Source organism: Geotrypetes seraphini, chromosome 7, assembly GCF_902459505.1.
Source record: "Geotrypetes seraphini chromosome 7, aGeoSer1.1, whole genome shotgun sequence".
Lineage (NCBI taxonomy): Eukaryota > Metazoa > Chordata > Amphibia > Gymnophiona > Dermophiidae > Geotrypetes > Geotrypetes seraphini.
Window position 1 is genome coordinate 160,114,224 of NC_047090.1, and position 24,606 is coordinate 160,138,829.

Below are 24,606 nucleotides of genomic sequence, written 5' to 3' on the forward strand. Positions count from 1 at the left end.
AAGACAGGCAGCACAATGGATTGGTTGAGGTGAAAGGCTGAAACCACCTTGGGGAGGAATTTAGGATGGGTACGCAGAACCACCTTGTCATGGTGAAAAACAGTGAACGGTGGATCGGCGACCAGTGCATGCAGCTCACTGACCCTCCTGGCAGAGGTGATGGCAATGAGGAAAAGCACCTTCCAAGTGAGAAGTTTGAGCGAGGCAGTAGCAAGAGCCTCAAAAGGAGGATTCATGAGGGTTGAGAGAACCACATTCAGGTCCCAGACGACAGGAGGAGGCTGTAGAGGTGGTTTGATATTGAAGAGGCCTCTCATGAACCGGGAAACCAGAGGATGAGCCGTAAGAGGTTTTCCGAGGATAGGATCATGAAAGGCAGTGATTGCACTGAGGTGGACTCTGATTGAGGTAGACTTGAGGCCAGCATTGGACAGAGAGAGCAAATAGTCCAGTACAGTTTCCACCGCCAATGAGGTGGGATTGTGATGATGCAGGAGGCACCAATAAGAGAAGCGGGTCCACTTCTGGTGGTAACATTGGAGTGTGGCGGGCTTCCTGGAGGCATCCAAAATGCGACGGACAGGCTGGGACAGATTCTCCGGAGAGGTCAGCCCGAGAGAAACCAAGCCGTCAGGTGGAGTGAAGACAGATTGGGATGCAGTAGAGACTGATGCCGCTGCGTAAGTAGAGTAGGAAACACAGGAAGAGGAATGGGCTCCCTGGAGCTGAGCTGAAGCAGGAGGGAGAACCAGTGCTGTCGAGGCCACCGGGGAGCGATGAGAATCATGGTGGCCCTGTCCTTGTGGAGTTTGAACAAGGTCCGCAACATTAGAGGCAGTGGAGGAAAGGCATAGAGGAATCGATCCGTCCAGTCGAGCAGGAATGCATCTGGGGCCAGACGATGTGGAGAGAAGAGTCTGGAACAGAACTGGGGCAGCTGATGGTTGTGAGGAGCTGCAAAGAGGTCCACCTGCGGGGTGCCCCAGCGAGCAAATATGGAGTGGAGTGTGGGAGGGTCCAGGGTCCACTCGTGAGGTTGAAGGATGCGGCTGAGATGGTCGGCCAGGGAGTTCTGTTCGCCCTGGATATAGACAGCATTGAGGTAAAGATTGTGGGCCGTGGCCCAGGTCCAGATACGGAGGGCCTCCTGACAAAGGGGGCGAGATCCGGTGCCGCCTTGCTTGTTTATGTAGTACATGGCGACTTGGTTGTCTGTGCACAGGAGAAGAACCTGAGGGTAGAGAAGGTGCTGGAAGGCCTTGAGAGCATAAAACATGGCTCTGAGCTCCAGGAAATTGATGTGATGTTGACGCTCCTGAGGAGTCCATAGTCCCTGGGTGCGTAGATCCCCTATGTGAGCTCCCCATGCATAGGGGGAGGCATCTGTGGTGATGATCATGGAGTGAGGGGGTAAATGAAAAAGGAGACCCCTGGAAAGATTTGAGGAGTTCAACCACCATTGAAGAGATTGCTGAAGAGATGATGTCACAGAGATGGGATGAGAAAGAAGGTCCGTGGTCTGTGACCATTGGTTGGCAAGGGTCCATTGAGGTATCCTGAGGTGGAGTCGCGCCAGGGGAATCACATGGACTGTCGAGGCCATGTGGCCCAGGAGGACCATCATTTGTCGAGCAGGAATGGAAGGATGAAGAAGCACCTGCCGACAGAGGAGGAGCAAGGTCCGGTGCCGGTCAGAAGGAAGGAACGCCCTCATCAGGTTGGTATCGAGAACTGCTCCGATGAACTGAAGGCGCTGCGTGGGAAGCAGATGTGACTTGGGGTAATTTATCTCGAACCCCAAGAGATGGAGGAAAGAGATGGTTTGATGAGTGGCTTGCAGCACGAGCGGAGATGTAGTTGCTTTCACCAACCAATCGTCCAAGTAGGGGAACACCTGTAGGTTGTGGGACCTGAGAAAAGCCGCTACCACAATCAGGCACTTGGTGAACACCCTGGGTGATGATGCGAGACCAAAGGGCAGCACTTTGTACTGATAGTGGTGATTCAGTATCTGGAATCGGAGGTAGCGACGTGAGGCCTGATGGATTGGAATGTGAGTGTAGGCCTCCTTGAGGTCCAGGGAACATAGCCAGTCGTGTTGAGATAGAAGAGGATAAAGCGTGGCAAGGGAGAGCATTCTGAACTTTTCCTTGACCAAACACTTGTTGAGGTTCCTGAGGTCTAGGATGGGACGAAGATCTCCCGTTTTCTTGGGTACGAGGAAGTAGCGGGAGTAAAATCCCTGACCTCTTTGGTCTGGTGGAACTTCTTCGATGGCATTGAGGAGGAGAAGGGATTGGACCTCCCTGAGGAGGAGTGGAGTCTGGGAGGAGTGAGAAGCAGACTCTACGGGAGGATTGTCTGATGGAAGAGTCTGGAACCTTAGTGAGTATCCGTGACGGATGATGTTGAGGACCCACAGGTCTGATGTGATGGCCTCCCAGCGTTGGAGAAAGATGGTGAGACGGCCTCCGATAGGTTGAGGAAGAGGCATCGAAGGTTGGAGACTGGCTATGCCCTGGAGAAAGGAGTCAAAAGGGCTGAGGAGGCTTCGACTGAGGGAGAGGCTTGGTCGCTTGGTGAGTTTGAGAGCGAGCCTGAGCGTGCTGTTGTGGGCGAGGACGGCGAGATTGCTGCTGAGGAGGATTTAGTGGTCTGGCAGAATATCGACGTTGATAAGAGGACTGAGGCCTGTATGGTCGTGCAGGTGGAGTCTTCTTTTTAGGCTTAATGAGGGTGTCCCATCTGGTCTCATGAGCCGAAAGCTTTTGTGTTGTGGAATCTAAAGACTCACCAAAAAGTTCATCACCAAGGCAGGGCGCGTTGGCGAGGCGGTCTTGGTGGTTCACATCAAAATCAGACACCCTCAGCCAGGCTAGGCGTCGCATGGCTACAGCCATTGCGGAGGTTCGGGAAGTGAGCTCGAAGGAATCATAAATCGAGCGCACCATGAATTTTCTGAGCTGAAGGAGGTTGGAAATCTGTTGTTGGAAGAGCGGGACCTTACGCTCAGGGACATATTTTTGCAGGGCAGAAAGTTGTTGGACCAGGTGTTTCATATAAAAGGAAAAATGAAAGGTATAGTTGTTGGCCCTGTTAGCCAGCATGGCATTCTGGTACAGGCGCTTTCCAAATTTGTCCATTGTCTTCCCCTCTCTGCCAGGAGGGGTGGAGGCATAAACACTGGAGCCCTGGGATTTTTTGAGAGTGGACTCTACGAGGAGGCTCTCATGGGGCAATTGAGGTTTATCAAAGCCCGGGATAGGGATGACCCGGTATAAATTGTCTAGTTTTCTGGGGGCACCCGGAACAGTAAGGGGGTTTTCCAAATTTTTATAAAACGTTTCCCGTAGAATATCATGTACGGGAAGTTTGAGAAATTCCTTGGGAGGTTGGTCGAAGTCCAAGGCATCTAAAAAAGCCTGGGACTTTTTAGAGTCGGACTCTAGTGGGATAGAGAGAGCCCATGACATCTCGCGAAGGAATTTCGTGAAGGAGGATTGTTCAGGCTTGGAGGTGGTATCAGCCATGGAGATTTCCTCATCTGTAGAAGAGGCATCCTCCTCGGTACCGAGTGGGGATTGCTCCCATAAATCTGGGTCCCTGATGGCAGGCTCAGTATGGCGGGTTTTAGAAAGGGACTTGCCAGAGCGCATGGATACGGTACCGGGAGATGAAGACCGGCGTCGATCCATGTCCCGGGAGGAATGGTGTCGATCACGGTCCCGGGGGGACCGGAGTCGATCCCGGGACCGGGAGGGGTCCTCCGCAGTGCAAGTCTGGAGTTCAGGCTGGGCGGATAAGACCAGCATGGAGGTGTTCATCGGTACCGAGGGGGTGGACACCGGTGGGATGGTGCGAGGCTCGGGCCGGTCTGGTACCGGAAGGAGCGGTGCCAGTAGGGTCGGAAGGAGTTGTTGGAGTTGCTGCTGTAGCTGCTCCTGTAGTTTGTCCTGGAGGATGGCCGAGATGCGGTCCTCCAATGGGGGCACCGGTACCGTTTTAGTTTTCTTGGGTACCATAGGTGCTGCTCGACGCTCCGGCGATGAGGAGGCCGATGACGAGGCGCTCACCGAGATCGGAGCGGAGCGTTTACGGGGTCGGCGGAACGCCGGAAGGACCGGGGTCGCCGCTGTAACTGGAGGGCGCTCTAGGGAAGTGGAAGGCTTCTTAGCCGGCTTACCTGGCGCTATCGACCCGAAGAAGGATCAGGCGGTGTCGATGTGGTCGGTGCCGATTTAGGCGGTGCCGTCGACGCCGGGGCTTGATCCATGGCAGAACCGGTGCCGAAGAGTATATTCTGCTGGATTTGTCGGTTCTTAAGAGTGCGTTTCTTGAGAGTAGCACAGCGGGTGCAGGTATCAGCCCGATGCTCTGGACCCAAACACTGGAGGCACCAATTGTGTGGGTCAGTTAGAGAGATCGGGCGTGCACACCGCTGGCACTTCTTGAAGCCCGGTTGGGGGGGCATGAAGGGAAACACGGCCTCCGCGAAATCAAACCCGGAGGCTTGTATGATTACAACAGGCCCCGCCGGGGCCGGTTGGAAAAAACAAGGAAAAAACACGAGGTTTTTTTTTTTTTGAAAAGTAAAATCGAAAGGAAATTAGAAAAAAGGATCAAAAAGGGATCAAAAAAGCGCGAGCGGGAAGGCAAAAAGAGAGTTTTCAACGGCCGTTGAAAACACATGCGTCTTCTTCGCTCCGCGGAAACGAAGAAACTGGAGACCACGCACTCCTCCGTCGGGCGGGAAGGCACTCGCGCATGCGCGGTGCGGACAACTAGAACTTTCTACTTGAGAAATGTCCGTACCGGGGCTCCGTCGGTGACGTCACCCATACGTTAAGAATATGCTGCCTGCTTGTCCTGGGATAATAATCTTTTTCAAAATTTGTATTTGTACATTGATCGTCTAAAATCCAGTCTCTTAAATGGCGTAATAAGCAGGCCTGATTGTAGTGTTTAAAATTTGAAAAATCTAGACCTCTCTGAAACCTTTAGGAAGTCCCAATGGAGCTTAGGCTTGGAACCTCCCCAACAAAATGCGAGCACCATTCTTCTCAGCTACATTTCTTTTTTTCAAAAGTGATAATAATAATAATAATAATTTATTTTCTTATATACCGCCTGACTAACAGTTCTAGGTGGTTCACAACAACAAAAAACTGAATCATTTCAGCAAAAAGTACAATTTCATAATAACACTACTACATACAACAATCAAATACAGCATTGGTTAAAATATAGTTCCAAAATATTATCTATTAAGACATAAGATAAAAAAAATTTTTAAAAATAAAAAACCGAGGATCAAGTGATGCTGTGAGCTGGTTAGCAGCACCTCACGCCAGCTCCAGAGCCCTGTTCCCTCTTTACTCATTACAAGAGACTATTTTTGAGCAGCTTGCCCACCTTTTCTCAGAACATTTGATTGCTGTTACATGGACAAATTTTTGGCAAAATCGCAGCCAGTCATGACTTCAAAAACTACAAAAAAGGACCACGAGAAGAGTAAACTTGGAGAGGACAAAATGGCCGAAGCGCCTCATGGAGTTAGCCCGGCGTTTACTCCCGAAATACGAGGAACTTCAACAAGCTCTTGGTCCTCGCATGGAGCAAATCTCCTCACAACTTAACAAACTTGAATCGCTCCTGGAGGACAACTCTACTAGAGTCATGGACATAGAGAACAGAGTCTCGACAGTGGAGGATGAGGTTACCGCGATGGCGTCGGATGTCGCGACGCTCAAGACCCAGTTTCTTTATTGCCAGGATAAGCTTGAAGATTTAGAAAATAGATTGCGTCGGGGCAACTTGCGGTTTATTGGCTTACCAGAAAATATTGCTGACTCGGTACTTCTTTCTGTAGTGGAATCGTGGCTGGCCAGTGAACTGCCGATGCCTGCTTCCTTAGGCCCCGCGCGATTTGAGCGGGTGCATCGTGTGGGCTCCCATGCTGGTGCAGACCAGCGCCCTAGAGTGGTGATCGGTAACTTACATAACTTCCGGCATAAAGTGGAGTTGCTTCAAGCTTACCATTCTAAGAGAGCCTCATTGACTTACGAATCCCATCCAGTGCGGATTGGACAGGACTACTCAGCGGCCTTAATGGATATCTGATTTTTGGATTCTTTTTGATTTATCTGATGGGGATTTCAAACTTGCCTCTCGGGTGAGGGCTGGGCGCCCAGGGGGCCTGCTTGTCAATGTGCTTTTTCTGTGGCTAGTGAGGGGTAAAACATTTCGGATACTGTCCTGGAATGTGGGTGGCATCACTTCCCCTGTAAAAAGAACTAAATTGCTTCAACACCTTAAACATCATAGCGCTGATTTGGCCAGTCTGCAGGAAACCAGACTTACGGAGACAGAACATGCTAAACTACAGAAGGGGTGGGTAGGTCAGGTGATCTCAGTTTCTTTGCCTAATAAGAAAGCAGGAGTGGCCTTATTAATACGGAAGGGATTCTTGGGTAGGGTGGAGCGCTTGTATGGCGATGATGCTGGTTGAATCCTCTTGTGCAAAATCACAATGTCTGGGCACTCATACAATCTGTTGGTAGTATATGCACCGAATCAGTATGACCACACTTTCTTTTCTTCTTTAGCCCGACAGTCTTAGGGACCCAACCACTCCTCTGATTCTATTGGGGGATTTAAATCAAGTCATGGACCCAGATTTAGACAGAACGGGACCGGGCACATCTCAACCACCTAGTATAACTAGGGGTGTTCTCTATCTGTGCGATACCTTAGCTCGGACTGATTCGTGGCGCCTCCTACACCCCACGGAAAGAGATTTTACCCATCAATCGAGGGCACATCATACATTCTCTCGAATAGATTATATCTTGCTTTCCACAACTTCCTTCTCACAGGTTCATTCCACAGAGATTGGCCCCCTCTCCGTATCGGACCACTGTCCCATTTGGGTTGATATTTTACACGGTGATGGTTTTCCTTCCCAGAGGCTATGGAGATTTCCCTCCTATTTAATTAAGAATTCGGACTTTACTAGTTATCCTACCTCAAAGTGGGAAGATTATGTCAACTTTAATTCTCAACATATTGACACCCCGTTATTATTTTGGGAGGCAGCTAAGTCAGTCCTTCGGGGGGATATAATCTCTTATGTAGTGGCCCAGAGAAAGAGAATTTCTCAGGGGATTTTGAGATTGGAAAAGGACTACAGAACATTGAAGCGGGCACATATTGCTCACCCCTCTTCTCAATCGAGAGAGGCCATGACTGTGGCGCAAGTTGCCTTGAACACGCTTTTGCATGAGCATACGCAGCGCTATCTTTATTACTCTAAATTTCATTATTACACATTTGGAAATAAACATGGCAGACTACTGGCAACATTGACTAGCCCTGGAGGCTACATCTCTCGCCTCCTCCTTCAGTCGGGAGTGACGGTGACCACTACACCTGATATTGCAGATAGCTTTCGAAACTACTATGCTGCTTTTTACTCCGCGAGGGATAACTTGGAGGGAACGGCGGTTAGTGATTATCTGGCAGATGCCGGGATGCCCAGGCTATCCTCTCCGGACCGATTGCATCTGAATAGGCCTATACAGGGGAAGGAACTTCAGGGAGCGGTGAAACAACTTAAAAATTGCACTTCCCGGGTCTGGATGTTTTCCCCCCTGAATTTTATAAACTATTATTCCCATCTCTTTGTGGTCCTTTAGCGGCCTATTACACGGCGGCCCTGGAGGGGGGTGGGTTCCCCACGGGTGCGAACCATGCACATATCACATTGATACCCAAACCTGGAAAACCGGAGGGAGATATTGAATTTTACCGCCCGATCTCTCTTATTAATGTGGACATTAAGATTCTGGACAAAATTCTGGCTAATCGGTTGGCGTTATTATTATCCCAGTTGATTGTCTCGGAACAAGTTGGTTTAGTAAAACATCGCCATTCTGTTCTTAATGTCCGCAGGTTATTAACAGCTATGCAACGAGTGAAGGTTACTGACCTTAAAGGGATTTTGATTGGCCTAGATGCAGCTAAGGCTTTCGACCAAGTCAATTGGCAATATCTTTTTCAGGTGCTTACTTACATGGGCACTGATGGTTGGTTTTATGAGATGGTTCGTTTGTTATATAAAGACCCCACTGCTTGTATACTGGTAAATGGTACCCGAACTTCTATATTCCCGATAGCTAGAGGTACTCGACAGGGTAGTCCCATTATCACCTCTTATCTTTCTCCTTTATTTAGACCCCTTTTTACATGCGATTCTGCTTGATGATGAACTACAGGGTCTGCCCGAAGGTGATTCACAGTTACGGGTGTTGGCCCTTGCGGATGATCTCTTACTGACTTTGGTGACCCGCAGAGATCCCTTACTCAAGCATTGGACCTTCTGGATGAATATAGTATGTACTCAGGCCTGGTATTAAATAAACAAAAATCGATAGTGTTGCCCTTATCTTCGGACATCCCGACTGTCTGGAGGGGTGATTTTCCTCTTACTTGGGCACCGGGATGCTTGAAATATTTGGGCATACTTATTTCTCCTGATCTTTCACAATTATATTCTTTAAATATAGAACCCCTCTTGACTGCCACGAAGCACAAATTGCAAAACTGGAGGGTGTATCCGCTTTTCTTGATGGGGAAGATCGACTTATATAACATGGTATTGGTGCCTCAATGGTTGTATGTATTTCAAATGTTACCTGTATTGCTATCTGTTAAGCATGACAAAGAAGTTGGGAAACATTTGCAACTTTATTTGTGGAATGGGAAAAAAGCTAGGATGTCACTGTCTCATAAGCCCAGCCAAAGGACAGAGGTGGCTTGGGTTTGCATAGTCTTGGCCTGTTGTCTCAGGTTTACCAGATGAGACATCTCAATGACTGGTTTCGGGGCACTCATCACTTTTCAGTGACTAATCATGAAATCTCCCTATGTGCTCCCTATCATTTTAGTTATTTGCTTCACGCTAAACACCTACCTCAGAAGACAAAAGCGGACTGGCACCTTTTCCTACTGCCATTGAGACGATTGTGGAGGATTCTTTGTCAGCATCTTCACATCTCTTATTTTGTAACCCCATATTTGCCTTTGCAGGGCAATAGAGACTTTCTCTCTGGACTTTCCTCTGGGCCTTCCTCCATCTGGTCTCAGGCCTCTAACCGCTATCTATTTCAATTGGTCCATTCTAATGGAACCTTGAGATCGTTGGAGGTCCTTCAGAGGGAACATCACTGGACTCCTCAAACATGGTACTCTTATTCTCAGTTGTCCTCTTATGTCCGCTCCCTGCCGAGGGACTGTCTCACTGATCGGCGCATGGAGTTAATATCTGAGGCCTTAAGTCTGTCTGCACAGGTGCCTCAATGGTTGTATGTATTTCAAATGTTACCTGTATTGCTATCTGTTAAGCATGACAAAGAAGTTGGGAAACATTTGCAACTTTATTGGTGGAATGGGAAAAAAGCTAGGATGTCATTGTCTCATATGGCCCGGCCAAAGGACAGAGGTAGCTTGGGTTTCCTCTGCGATTTCATCATCATCATCTTCAAGAGTGTCTGGGTGAACTCTCCTACGACTTTTATGCTACCAAATGGTCAATGGATTTATCCTGTGAAGTCTCCGGCTCTGTCATTAAAAGAGGGCTTCATAGAGCAGCATGCTTGACTTCACAAGTGACATTGATTGAAATGAATTATAAGTTTTTGTTACGACTTTACAGATCTCCCTCTTACATGTATCAGGCAAAACAATGTGCTTCGGACCAATGCCTTAAATGTCATCATTCCCCTGCTACGCTTGGACACCAGTTTTGGTCCTGTGTGAGGGTACAGCAGTTTTGGCAACATAAGAACATAAGCAATGCCTCTGCTGGGTCAGACCTGAGGTCCATCGTGCCTAGCGGCCCACTCACGCGGCAGCCCAACAGGTCCAGGACCTGTGCAGTGATTCTCTATTTATACCCTTCTATCCCCCTTTCCAGCAGGAAATTGTCCAATCCTTTCTTAAACCCCAATACCGTACTCTGCCCTATTACGTCCTCTGGAAGCGCATTCCAGGTGTCCACCACACACTGGGTAAAGAAGAACTTCCTAGCATTTGTTTTGAATCTGTCCCCTTTCAGCTTTTCCGAATGCCCTCTTGTTCTTTTATTTTTTTGAAAGTTTGAAGAATCTGTCCCTCTCTACTCTCTCTATGCCCCTCATGATCTCATAAGTCTCTATCATATCCCCTCTAAGTCTCCTCTTCTCCAGGGAAAAGAGAACCAGTTTCTCCAATCTCTCAGCATATGAAAGGTTTTCCATCCCTTTTCTCAGACGTGTTGCTCTCCTCTGAACCCTCTCGAGTAACGCCATATCCTTCTTAAGGTACGGCGACCAATATTGGATGCAGTATTCCAGATGCAGGCGCACCATCGCCCGATACAACGGTAGGATAACTTCTTTCGTCCTGGTTGTAATACCCTTCTTGATTATACCTAGCATTCTATTCGCTCTCTTAGCGGCCGCTGCACACTGTGCCGTTGGCTTCATTGTTATGTCCACCATTACCCCCAAGTCCCTTTCTTGGGTACTCTCGTTCACTAACATCCCTCCCATTGTATAGTTGTACCTCGGGTTTCTGCTTCCCAGATGCAGTACTTTACATTTCTCAACGTTGAACTTCATCTGCCATCTCATCGCCCATTCCCCTAGTTTGTTCAAGTCCCTTTGCAATTCTTCGCAGTCCTCTTTAGTCCGAGCTCCACTAAATAGTTTGGTGTCATCCGCAAATTTTATTATCTCACACTTTGTCCCTGTTTCTAGATCATTTATGAATATATTAAATAGCAGTGGCCCGAGCACCGAGCCCTGCGGAACACCACTCGTGACCCTCCTCCAGTCCGAGTAGTGGCCCTTCACCCCTACCCTCTGTTTCCTACCCGCCAACCAGTTTCTGATCCATCTATGTACATTTCCATCCACCCCATGGTTCTTCAGTTTCCGGAGTAGACGCTCATGAGGTACCTTGTCAAAGAATTTTTGGAAATCCAGGTATATGATGTCTATGGGGTCTCCTCTGTCCATCTGTTTGTTAATTCCTTCGAAGAAGTGCAATAAGTTAGTTAGCACAAACTCCCCCTGCAGAAACCATGTTGGCTTGTTTTCAGAAGTTCGTTTCTTTCCAAATGTTCATCGATGTTTTCTTTTATCAGTGCTTCCTCCATTTTCCCTGGAACCGAGGTGAGACTCACCGGTCTGTAGTTTCCCGGGTCACCTCTTGATCCCTTTTTAAAGATGGGCGTGACGTTGGCTATCTTCCAATCCTCCAGAATCACTCCTGTTTTCAGGGATAGGTTGCAAATTTGCTGCAGTAGTTCCGCTATCTCCTCCTTTAATTCTTTCAGAACCCTTGGATGGATTCCGTCCGGACCTGGGGATTTGTCAGTTTTTAGTTTTTCTATCTTCCTGCGCACATCTTCAAGGCTCACTTCCATGGATGTTAATTTTTCTGCTTGATTTCCATTGAAGAATTGCTCAGGTTCCGGTATGTTGGTTGTCTCTTCGTTCGTAAATACGGATGAAAAGAACATGTTAAGTCTTTCTGCTACTTCTTTCTCCTCCTTCACTATTCCCTTCCTGTCTCCGTTGTCCAGCGGTCCCACCTCCTCCCTAGCCGGCTGTTTCCCTTTAACATATCTGAAGAACGGTTTGAAATTTTGTGCCTCCCTGGCTAGCCTCTCTTCATACTCTCTTTTGGCTTTTCGAACCACAGGGTGACATTCTTTTTGATACTTCCTGTGCTCCTTCCAGTTCTCCTCAGTTTTGTCCTTTTTTCATTTCCTGAATTAATTTTTCTTATTGCCTATCGCTTCCTTCACTATTTTAGTGATCCATACCGTATCTTTTGTTAAACTCTTTTTGCACCCCTTTCTGAATCTGGGGATATACAGATTTTGCGCCTCGCTCACCGTGTCCTTGAAAAAAAACCAGGCATGTTCTACCATTTGGCTTTTCTTGGAAGTGTTCCTAAGTTTCTTCCTTACCGTTGCCTTTTCTGAAGTTGAAAATTGTCGCTATGGTTCTCCTTCCTTTTGGTATTCCTACTTCAACCCTATGGCTATGTGGCACTATCATTATACATTTAACCCGGTAATGTTGTTTATTTTGGAGTCCCTTCCTAGAACATCCCCGAGGGGATTCAGGAATTTTCTGGATCGTGCGGTACTATTGGAGAAGAAAGTAGTGCTTCAATGTTGGATTTCTTTAGACACTCCTACCCTTGCACATTGGCGTGTTTTGATGTTACAACATGCCTCCATGGAACGCTTGTGTTTTTCATCATGGGATACGGTGCTGGGGAAAGCGTATTGTGCTTGCTGGGAGCCATTCTGGAATACTCTGACACCTAGAGCCCGTAGTCAATTACTGAATGTTTGATCTCCATTGGTATACAACACACTGGACTGGAATATTTCTATTATATTTGGTGTACTATTGTTGTTGGGGGTGACGGGGACAGGAGTGGTTATGGACTGAGATGTTGTACTCATTTGCTTACTTTCATTGAACACTGTGTTCCTGTGTTGTGTTATGTTTGAATACTTAATAAAATATACATATAAAAAAAGATAAAAAACCTCATCATAAATATAAAATCAACATTCTTGTTTATCATATAAGTAAGTTTTTAATGATTTCCTAAATGTAAAGTAAGAGTAGGTTTGAGCCATCATCGGATTTAACCAGGAGATCTTCCCAGCCTGATACTATGTCCTGTCCAAAAAAGTCTTGTAACGGCAGGCCCTTGGGGTAGGGAAGATGAACATACCAGAGTTTCTGGTATATTTTGTTGAATAAAATAATTTCAAATAAGAAACCAAATAAGAGAGCAATAATCTAAAAAGTGCCTTATAGCAAATACACCCAAACTTAAAGAATACTCTAGCCCCAAATGGTAACCAGTGCAACTTGGCATAAAAAGGACTGACATGATCATATTTTTTTTAAGACCAAAAATCAAGCGAATAGCGACATTCTGAACTAATTGGAGTCTTAATAAGGTCTTTTTTGGGTAACCCCAAATAAATAATATTACAATAATCCAAAGTGGACAGTACAGTAGATTGGACCAACAACCGGAAGGTCTCCATGTCAACGAACTTCTTGAAGGTCCTCAATTTCAACAATATTGCATAACTTTTTTAATTAACAGATCTGTATGCTTCCTAAAAGTTAAGCTATGATCCAAAATTATTCCCAAGATTTTCAAATTTGGCACTATTTCGAAACTTTGTCCCTTCAATTGTATAGGGCTTGCTAGGAAAATCTTGTTTTTTTTCAGGATTAAGCTTCAACCTGACCTGTAGAACATAGAGCCATTTAGGGAAAAGAACCATACAGAATAAGTTAATACGACCCATCATAGATAAAGACAATACTTTCCACTGTTTAAGGAGAAGCTTGGTATCCTTCAATAACTTATCGATATTTAGTTTATATAAGTGATGTACTTCCTATCACATACCTATCAAACAAGCTAGGCAGTCTGTTACAGAATTTACCCCAGAGAGGATAATTGTTTATATGGTGCCTAAAAATCGATGGTTGGCACTTAGTGCCATTCTATAAATCACCTCCAGAAGCAGGCACAATTTATACAGAATCACATGTAGCGCCTGTCTCTGCAACTAACATTCAGGTGCAGGTATTTAAGCCAATGAAAGCCAGGCCTAAATGCCTGCGCCTAAGTTGTGTTCTAAGAACGTCCACAACCTGCTCATGCTCCTCCCCTGGCCACACCCCCTTTTGAGATCTGCATACTAGAATTTACGCACATCACTTTATAGAATACACTCAGAAAGTAGTGCGTATAAATTTTAATTAGTACTAGCAATTGCTTGTTAATTGGCAATTATCGACACTGATTGACTTGCTAAACAATTAAGTTGCTCGCACAAATCGGCAATGCACACAGATTTGAATGTGCAACTTTGGTTGCAGTATACAGAATTGGGGGGAGGGGCTGTGTCTAAAAAGATAATCTTTTTAGAAATGCTTTTTTTGAAAATAAATTCCAAAGGGAAGGAAACACATATTTCCAGGTTCTTGGTAAGTTTCTAGGCTTTTCCAGAGCTCTTTGGAAAAGCTCTGCAGTGGTATATTTGGATAGTTAATCCTGCATGCTCTCAGAGAAATCGGAAATGTGAGGAAATCAAAGTCAAACAAAGAATATATATGCATAAATTTAGAAATGTAGCAACATAGAAGATAGATCTGAAGTAAAGAATGACATGGGGGTCAAATTTTTCCCTGTTCCCACGGGAACTCATTTTCCTGTCCCGTCCCTGTGAATTCTTTTCCTGTCCCTGCCCCATTCCTGCAAGCTCTGTCCTCATCTGCACAAGCTTCAAACACTTTAAAATCATAAATGTTCGAGGCTTGTACGGTTAAGGCAGAGCTTACAGGAATGGGGCAGGCACAGGGACAGCGACAAAACTCACGGGAATGGGATGGGGAAATTGAGTTCCTGCAGGGACAAATTTTTCCCCGTGTCATTCTCTAATCTGAAGACTTATCATAAGAATACTATACACTTACTTCTCTTTTTATAGGGAGAAGAAAAAATTGGAGCTGGAAGGGAAGATACTCAGTCTTACTGTCCTCTCTCATGATATTAAAAACTTATGTACAGGATCCTACCTCAGGAAGTCTGTATTCATCTACTCCCCCTTCAAGTTTTTCTTTCAGGGCACTATTTGTTTGCTTGATATTTTGAATCTGAAAACAGAAAAAAAAAGCAAAACAAAATTGCCACATGTAGCTAACATTAATTTTAAGAATGGCATATCTTTTTTCCATTGCTGACATATGCCTTCACCTGCAACTATTTGGGAATTTTTCCCTTATTGTATGTACTGTATAGGTATGCAAAATATATGGTCTGGTCTTTACAGTGACAGTCCTTAGCTAGGGGCTGTTCATCAAGTCTCGAAAACCCTTCAATCATGGGTCCCTTACCCCCTGCCTCAAAGGCTGTGAACACTGCCTCCACAGAATCCTCAGTTCTGAAGATCTGAGCTAGAAATTGAACCCAAATCCTGGCACCAGTCCAATCAATCCTGGGGGCAATATTCAGCCTCTCTTTTAAAGGACGACCACTGCTGGCTAAATAAGACCTGGATATTTAGTGCCACGTTTGGCGATACCCAGAAATGATCTAAGTGCTGGCTGATATTCAGTGCTGTACTCACATAGTTAAAACTGGGCATAAGCATTTATGCTGTCCAACATGCCTAGTTACCTGTCCGGATATGTAACTTCTGGGTCTGCCTCAGTACTATCTGGTCAGTGCTGTGATGGTCAGAGCAGATATTCAGCGGCACTATCAGGTTAAATGTCACTGAATATCTACTCTAGAGGCCTGCCAGTGCGATTTCTGCCTGGTTACATTTGTTCCTATGTTTCTTAAGCATATGATGAAAAGAGACTTCTTGCAACCTTTCCTTAAGACAGCATAAGAAAAAAACAACAACCCAGTACCACTTTCCCCCCAATATCTTGGTATTTAAATAAAAAGCTTTCCTAAACCCCAAGGGCCTGATTCTATAAATGGCACCTAAATTGGTAGGCCCTTGGGGAAACAGCACCTACTGCATGTCATTCAAAGTTAGCCGCCATTTATAGAATCGCACCTAGCAACACCTAACTCAAGTTAGGCTCTAGTATATTAGGCCAGGGGTAGGCAATTCTGATCCTCGAGAGCCGGAGCCAGGTCAGGTTTTCAGGATATCCACAATGAATATGTACGAGATAGATTTGCATGCACTGCCTCCTTGAGATGTAAATCTATCTCATGCATATTTATTGTGGATATCCTGAAAACCTGACCTGCCTCCGGCTCTCGAGGACCGGAATTGCCTACCCCTATATTAGGCCAAGGTAGTCTTGGCCTAAAATACTAATGCCTAACCAAATCCACGCCCAAACTATGTCTCTAACCAGGCCTACTTTTCAGGTAGGTGCCTTGGTGTTGATGCCTATATCGTGTCTACCAAGTTAGGTGCCTATCCAAATTTTTAATTAATTGTTTTTTCTACTGCTACTATTTAGCATTTCTATAGCACTGAAAGGCAAACGCAGGGAATTGGGGAAGAGAGAGAGGGGAGAAGACGCTGAAGGGAACTGGGGAAGAGAGAGAGAGGGGAGAAGACGCTGAAGGGAACTGGGGAAGAGAGAGTGGGGAGAAGACGCTGAAGGGAACTGGGGAAGAGAGAGTGGGGAGAAAACGCTGAAGAGAACTGGGGAAGAGAGAGTGGGGAGAAGATGCTGAAGGGAACTGGGGAAGAGAGAGAGGGGAGAAGACGCTGAAGGGAAATGGGAAAGAGAGAGATGCCAGACTATAGGGGGAGTGGAGGGAGAGATGGAAAGGAGAGAGAAGGCAGACAGTGGATGGAAGGAACTGAATGAGGAGAAGATGAGGAAAGCAGAAACCAGACAACAAAGGTAGAAAAAAAATTATATTTATTTTCTTTTTTTTTGCTTTAGGATAAAGTAGTACTAAACATCTTTTTCTCTAGTTCAGCAGTCAGAACTTTGATTTATAAAATGACAATTGTAGAAAATATTATTTCTTTTTATACTTTAATAAAATAAGTTCAGTATAAAACTATTTGAGGCTTGTGTGGATGGGATCAGATGGTTTGTGGGGACGGGGAGGTGATGGGGACTGAGCTCGCAGGGATGGGGCGGAGATGGGGACAAATTTTTTCCACGTGTCATTCTCTACTATGAAGCTCAAATGGAAGAGAACGTGTACCTTCAATATAAAACACAGAGACAGGACAAAAAGAAGGAACATCTAATAGCAACTTATTTGCTGTATATGATGCCTTGAGTGGGCAATAGATACTATATCACTCCAATGTGCGCACACATTAACACAGGGTTTTTTAAAAAATAGAAACTTCATCCATTTTGGCCTGATGAGATTTAAAACATTCTGAAACGTACTGTCTTGAACAAAGAATCCTATATAATAAAAGGCTAACTCGCGCATGCGCACTCCTATTTGTGTGCTTCCATGATCAGTAGTTCCGTGGCCGCATGAGTGCGCATGCGCGAATCCCCAGCACTTCCCTATACTCGCCGGAAGGACTGGACTGTACGAGTCCCCAGCACAAGCGTGTGACTGACCCAGGATCGTGAGAGGATGCGCCGTGCAAAGTGCTGCACACTACTGGAGGGGGAGGGACATTCCGGCACAAACTTCCCGCCAGAGAGGAAGGGCTGAAGCCAGCAACAGCAGCGAATTGTAAACGCTGCTGTTGCCTGAAGCACCCGATGCAGACGCTTCTCTCCCAGCGAGATGACTTTAATATCAAACCTCCCTCCAGCGTTGGCAGCCGCAGCACGCTAAACAGGCTGCTTCGGGCTTTCTCCTGCAGTTGAGTCCCTCTGCCGCGTCACTGATGACATCATCAATGACGCAACAGAGGGACTCAATGGCAGAAGAAAGCCTGAAGCAGTCTGTTTAGCGTGCTGCGGCTGCCAACGCTGGAGGGAGGTTTGATATTAAAGTCATCTCGCTGGGAGAGAAGCGTCTGCCTCGGGTGCTTCAGGCAACAGCAACATTTACAATTCGCTGCTGTTGCTGGCTTCAGCCCTTCCTCTCTGGCCGGTACTGCCTACTTCCTGTTTTCATGAAGACAGGACCGGCCAGAGAGAAAGACCTGAAGCCAGCAACAGCAATGAATTGTGAATGCTGCTGCTGACCAATGAAGTAGTTAAATGAGGAAAGGGAGCAGAGGGGGAGAGAATGGCTTGGAGGGAAGGAGGAAGGTATGCCAGATCAAGGGAAAAGGAAGGAGGAGATGGAGAGAGGCCATATGGAACAGAGAGAGAGAGGGCGGACACTGGATGGAAAGAGAAGAGAGGGGCAAGACAGAGGGTGAACAGTAGATGGAAGGGGTAGAGAGAGGGAGACACACCGAATGGAAGTGTGGAGGACAGGGGGAGCAGACGTTGGAAGGAAGTGAGGAGGAGAAAGAAAAAAGGCCACATGCAGGATTGAGGGAAGAGGATAGAGTTAGAAATAAAGATAGACAGACAGGGGGCCAGGGAAAGACATAGACAGAAAGAATGACAGCGTCCAAGGAGAGAGAGACAAATTAAAAAAAACAAAACAGACAGACAGACATCTACTCTAGCACCCGTTAATGTAACGGGCTAAAACACTAGTTGAATCATAAAGATGCAAACACCTTACCTAACTGCCCAGAGAACAGAGCACATACCTGTCGCTTGATCGAGACCAGTTCCATATCCAGCTGTCTTAGAACAGTTGTGGCTGCGGTGGAATTTGCAGAAACAGCCTGTACATCCTCTTGGGACAAAAACATTCCTTTAGGTGGTTTTCGCTTTGCTCTATTTTTGGCTTGCGATGGGTGCTTATCTTTCTTGACATGAGGAATCGTGTCATTTTTTGGTACCTGTATACACACCACATAATCACCATATATTCAGCCTATTGTATATCAGCAGATGTCCTCGAGTGAAGCTAATAACTTAGTTCAACATATAATGCAACACTCGTCTTACTTCATAAATTTCAATTCTACCATGCAACTTTACTCTTCTTATAATATGCTTCAAAATGTGAGCTTCATCATATATTATAAATTCAAGATGTATTCAATTTTTTTCTTTCAATTCTTCATTCTTCACCAGAACTCAGGGCTACCCTTGAACTCTCTATTTCATGTAGAATTCAAGTTACTAGTAGCTAGCCTCCTCATCGGTCTATCTTAACTCTTAGTCATGCATCTTATAAGATCAATAAATATGTCTACGGCACTTATCTTAATTAGCAGCGAGGGACTCCTACGTGAATTTGCGTTTCGCTATAAGCTGTTTCAAGGAAAGTCCCCTATAATAAATATGAAGCACCATTAGAAGCTGACTAACATAGTTAACCAGCAAACTGCATCAAAATATATAAATATAAATATATATGCTTTAATCTCACCATTTAGATCAGACCACCACACTCTCCGTGCTGTTCTAATATGGCGGCGGCATCTTGGTCACACATTTAAATACACATTCAACTCCCATTCAACCAATCACAGAGCTAACCATACAGATCCCTCCCACTTTCACATCAACGTCATCCACTCTATCTCTGCATTCAGCCCCGCAGGGCTGACTGTATTTAGTTCAACAATTCATTTTTGCTCACGGTAATTCAAGAATCTTTCTTTCACCACCCTCCCAACCCACTATAATCCTTTACACTATGACCCTTGTCCAACCAGTGTGTCACTATTGGAGCTTGTTCAGACTCAGTTACAATCCTAGATTTATGTTCAGTCAAGCGGACCTTGATCTGCCTGCTACTTCTCCCTATATATACCAAATTACAAGAGCATACACAACCTGACTACTATTACAGTCCGTATTAGTTTTAGATACTATCCTTCTCCCCGTATTGGGGTCCTGCCAACTAGATCCTTGAATACTAAGCTCGCACCATTGGCAATTACCACAGCAACTATGCCTATTCTGCTGACCACTAGGCATACTACTCTCCATTTTAATATGCCGAAGCATTTCACCCAAATTCTTAGATCTTTTATATGCAAAGATGGGAGGCTCTTGGAACACTGGGTGCAATTGAACCACATGCCAATGTTTTTGAATGATAGAAGCAAATCCAGAGGACAGGGTGGAAAACGGAACCACACAGACTAATCTATCACTATTTTCCTCATTCTGATACTGCAATAGAAGCTCTCTTTGGGAGGAGGCTAGCTACTAGTAACTTGAATTCTACATGAAATAGAGAGGTCAAAGGTAGCCCTGAGATCTAGTGAAGAATTGAAAGAAAAAAACTGAATACATCTTGAATTTATAATATATGATGAAGCTCACATTTTGAAGCATGTTATAAGAAGAGTAAAGTTGCATGGTAGAATAGAAATTTATGAAGTAAGTGTTACACACCACATAAAACATAACATGCAAGATAATTAGGGTATTCCCTGTGATGTCCTCCAGACATCAACCAAAGACATGTCACTGAATATTATCAGCCCCTATTTTTTTGTGGGAGGGGGCACTTATGGAGGACAATTCTATAACTGGTACAACAATGGAGCTCAGGGAGTGCCTATTCTATAATGGCATCAGCACGCTTTTTATATAGGTCTATAGCAGGAGTAAGTGGATGCTCCTAAATGTGGCAGTAAGACAAGTAACTCACAGTACAGTATACTATAATTGTTGACATGCCTATTGGCTGCTCGTGCTCCTTCACTTTGAACACCCCCTAGCAATTATTTGCTAAGCAAGCTGCGCATACATTATACAATAGCGCTGAGAACACAGCTGCTGTTTACAGGTGTTAAGTGTACATTTACCCATATGGATGGCAGTATTTTATACCTGGAAGTGTACAAACTGTCTATATTTAGGCACCCATTATAGAATTAAGGGGTTGCTGGTACAAGATCATACTATATACTTGCATTAAAGCATTTTAAAACAGATCACTGAGATGTGTTCTACATTCTGCAACAACGATTATATTTTACATACATACAAGCTACACAAACAAATACACCGTTAATGAAGTCACCATTCTGCACTGCATACTATGAGCAGGAAAATGCTGATTATTTGGTTGTACAAGGATTAGAATATGTTTTGGTAGGGGATAAGGATAACGGGGGTTTGGGATTTCTTCTGCTTTATCGTGGTAGATGCCTTAGGCATCTGGGCCAGAATCTTAGGCTCCTCCCTAGTGCATCCCAGGATGAACAATGAAGGGGAAGGCCTGCCATTTTGAAGAGGTGGGGCTGCTGGCCAGAGGAATTAGGCATCCCTCTGGCCAGAAGGCCTTTGTCTTAAAGGTATGGGAAGGAAAGGGGGGTTGTTGGGGGGTGGGGACCCTGGTGGCGGGAGGGAGTGGGCATCCATCCTGCCGTCCTTCAATTTAAAGGTGCAGGGGGACCCCAGCGGCGGGAGTGGGCATTCCTTCTGCAAGAACTCAGGGCAGCCTTTCAGCGATTGGCTCAGCACTGGGCAGGAGCGCAATAGCTCACTCATGCCTGGTACACTAGGTCGTGAGAACTCGAGGCGGCCATTCAGGGAGGGGCTCAGTGTGGGAAAGGAGTGCGGAAAGCTCACTCCTGCCCAAAACACCACTGGACCATTAGAGATTCAAAAAGGTACGCGGGGGAAGGTGGAAGGAAGGTAAAAAGAATTGGCAGTCCCTGGCAGGCGATGGAATGGTGGGGCAGGGCACAGATCCTGGCAGGGCACATATTATATTCGAGTTAACCCTTTTTCCTCCTTTTTTTTTGGGGGGGAAGGGTACCTCGTCTTATACTCGGATCGACTTATATTAGAGTATTTATGGTAGGTGTTCTTTAAATCTTTATTTTCTGTTTTATATTTCCCACCAAAATATCAGACAAAATCCCAGGGTCCATGCCTCACCGAATAACATTTGTATATGGTAGTGAAGTTCAATTTCCAGACTGAAAATTCAGTTCTGTAAACTACTGAACTGTCTGGAAAAAAATTGAAAAGTCTATATACACAACAGCAGTGGAAGGAGGCTGAATCTGAGGAAATTTATCCTTCAAGCAGTTTACAACCTTATGGTAGTGGTAAACTGGAGGCAAAAACAGTAACCAAGATCAAAAATGCGTGGGATAGACACAAACGTTCCCTAAATAGAAAAAGGATAATATCGACACAAAACTCAAAAGATCATCAGATCGACAACTATAATTTCATTCATGATGCACAGGACTAATGCTTAAATGCAGCCTCAGCAGTGGGGAAGTGAAGCTGATGCCGTACGGACTTCTACAGTCTTTGTCCCTTATATGACAAGATAGGATGGGCTGGAGTTAGCTTTGATGGTGACTCCTGCACTGAGGCAATTTGGTCGATGCTGGACAAACCTCTACGGTCTGTGTCCTGTATATGGCAAGACTGATCAAGAGCAAGTATGCATATTTTATATCACATTCATATCATCCGAGTACAGGTCTTGCTTATCGTAGTGGGGAGGGGAGGATATCTTATAGAAGAACTTAGCAAGTAAGATGAATAATTATTACTGTAGAAGATGAGTGTGAGACTGCTGGGCAGACTGGATGGACCGCGCAAGTCTTTATCTGCCATCATTTAACACTAAATTATGCAGGAAGAAAAAACTTTTACAAGAATTCAAAACTGTGTGGTACCAGTTTCAAATCTGTTCTGTGCCCACATTACCCTTCACTTGCTTAATATGTGCCACAGATACAGACTTTCCACAAAAAAATATTAAATAATTTTTACAATATTCTAAGTAACACATGCTGATGGGAGGGAAAGTACCTCCAAGGTGACTGAAAAAGAAAAGTTCCCTCTACTAACCAAGCTGTATGAAAGTGCAAAATATTCAAATTTTCAGCCAAAGTTCCGGGTACCAAATGAAAAGAGAGGAAATAAAACTACACTTTTTTTGTGAACCTAAGTAGTAATCATTCTACAGTGGACAGACCTTGACAATAGTGAAATGAAATATACCTCTTTCCTGGGCTCCTTGTTCTGATCGGTTTCGGTTTCAACAGGATTCGTGGTGCCATTAGCTTCTTCTGCTTCGTCCTCACTGCAACAGAAAAGCAAAACACTACCACAATTATTGTATCATTGTTTTAGTTTCCACATAGATTTAGATTTCATTTGACTACTTTTATAAGCTGACATCTAAACCCCACTATACCAAAATTACATTGGCTTCAGATTATTCATGTATTTTTGCACCAACTGTACCTTAAGCATGGACTGCAAATGAACCCATTTGCTTCATAGATAAAATCTTTAAAAAAATTGTTTGCTTATTGCCATGCAGAGAACTTGACACACTCCTGGCTATTGCAATGTGTTAAAAAACAGGTCTTGTCTTTTTGTGGGGGATCGTAGCAAGGTTTAGAGGGCCCTCATAGTCAGATTTGGAGGCCACAAGGGCCTTTCCTCCCCACCCTCTGCCCCAGCACAGGGCACAAAATATAAAGGACCTTAAAACCCCTAGTGGGCTCCTTCCCAGCTTGAGGTGTTAATGGTCAAAAGCTTCTGTGTTGGGAGTCAGGGCTGGGGGAGAGGGGATATGGACTTGGAGTTGGTGGACTGGAGAAGGAGAGATGGGGAGAAGATGGACTTGGGGGAGGGAGAGAACTTGGGGGAGAGGGGATTTGGGGGGAGGGGGAGGGTGAGGGGAAAGGGGGGGAGGGATAGAAGAAATAATGGATCTAAAAACAGGAGAGGGAGAGAGATGGTGAACAATGGGATTTAGGGAGGGAAGGAACAGAAAAGGAGAGAAGATGTACATAGGGAGGGGGGTAGAGATACTGGATAGGAGGGTAGTTGAGAAGAGAAAGGGAGAGCTGGTGGAACCTGGGGTGGTGGGGAAGGAGGGAGAGATGCTGGATGAAAGGGTAGTTGAGAAAAGGTGGATCTGGGGATGGAGACAGAAAAAAGGAAAGATGCCAGAGAGCTGGTGGAACCTGGGGTGGTGGGGAAGGAGGGAGAGATGCTGGATGAAAGGGTAGTTGAGAAAAGGTGGATCTGGGGATGGAGACAGAAAAAAGGAAAGATGCCAGAACTCTGGGGGGGGGAAGGGAAACAGAAGGGGAGGACAGAGATAGAAGATGGATGGCTAGCATGAAGAAAGAAGGAGATCCTGGCAAGTGAGTTATCAGAAGACAACCAGAGCCTGGGACCAACAAGATCTGAATAATGACCAGACAACAAAAGGTAGAAAAAATCATTTTATTTTCTATTTTGTGATTACAATATGTCAGATTTGAAATGTGTATCCTGCCAGAGGTGGTGTTAGACCGCGAATGTGAGTTAGGATTTAACAGAGAGAGGAAAAGTCTTTTTTGTTTATTTTGTTTACACCACAGCGCCAGTGTGGGTAGGAGGGGGTGAAGAGGCTATAAAAGGGGTGAAGAGGCTATAAAATAAACCCACCAGGATGTTTGGAAAAAAAAAATACCCATTTGGGCAGGAAAATTGAATCGAAAAATCGATTCAATAGGCTGAATCGAATCGAAATATTTTTTCCTGAATCGGGCAGCACTAGTAAACACAAGTAAAAGTGTACATTTTAGTATGTTTTAATTGTATGTTGAATAATTGTTTGACATTAGTTATTATGAATGTTGTTATGCAACCCGCTCAGAACTGTGGATGTAGCGGGCTATAAAATTTTAAAATAAATTAGCATGTACTAATATCATTAAGGGCTCCTTCTATGAAGCCGCATTAGCAGCTTTATCGTATGCACTTTTTTAGCGTGCGCTAATCCCTGCGCTAGCTGAAAAACTACTGCCTGCTCAAGAGGAGGCGGTAGCGGCTAGCATGGCCGGAAAATTAGCGCGCGCTATTACGCTCGTTAAACCACTAACGCGGCTTCGTAAAAGGAACCCTATAACACTTAACAGAGAAGTCCCATTTCATAAAATGTAAATAATGTATGTTAACAGAATTCAACTGAATCTACCGTCCATAGGGAACCTTCAATACAAGCGAATTTTCAACTCCATGCTAACCTATCTTTGAGTAAAAAACTGGA

At 45.1% G+C, this 24,606-nt stretch overlaps 1 protein-coding gene across 5 annotated transcripts in view; it reads right to left on the minus strand.

Moving 5' to 3' along the window:
• The window catches only part of RCOR1 (REST corepressor 1), a 266,962-nt gene that overhangs the window by 39,920 nt on the left and 202,436 nt on the right, over nucleotides 1–24,606 (minus strand). For 4 of the 5 annotated variants that reach the window (XM_033953343.1, XM_033953339.1, XM_033953341.1 and 1 more), the window contains exons 7-9: nucleotides 22,557–22,659; nucleotides 18,266–18,460; nucleotides 14,673–14,750 (exon numbers count right to left, since the gene is read on the minus strand). In XM_033953343.1, coding sequence (XP_033809234.1) covers nucleotides 14,673–14,750; nucleotides 18,266–18,460; nucleotides 22,557–22,659 — 376 coding nt within the window. The remainder of the gene's footprint in view (nucleotides 1–14,672; nucleotides 14,751–18,265; nucleotides 18,461–22,556; nucleotides 22,660–24,606) is intronic. The other variant, XM_033953340.1, reaches the window with a different exon arrangement.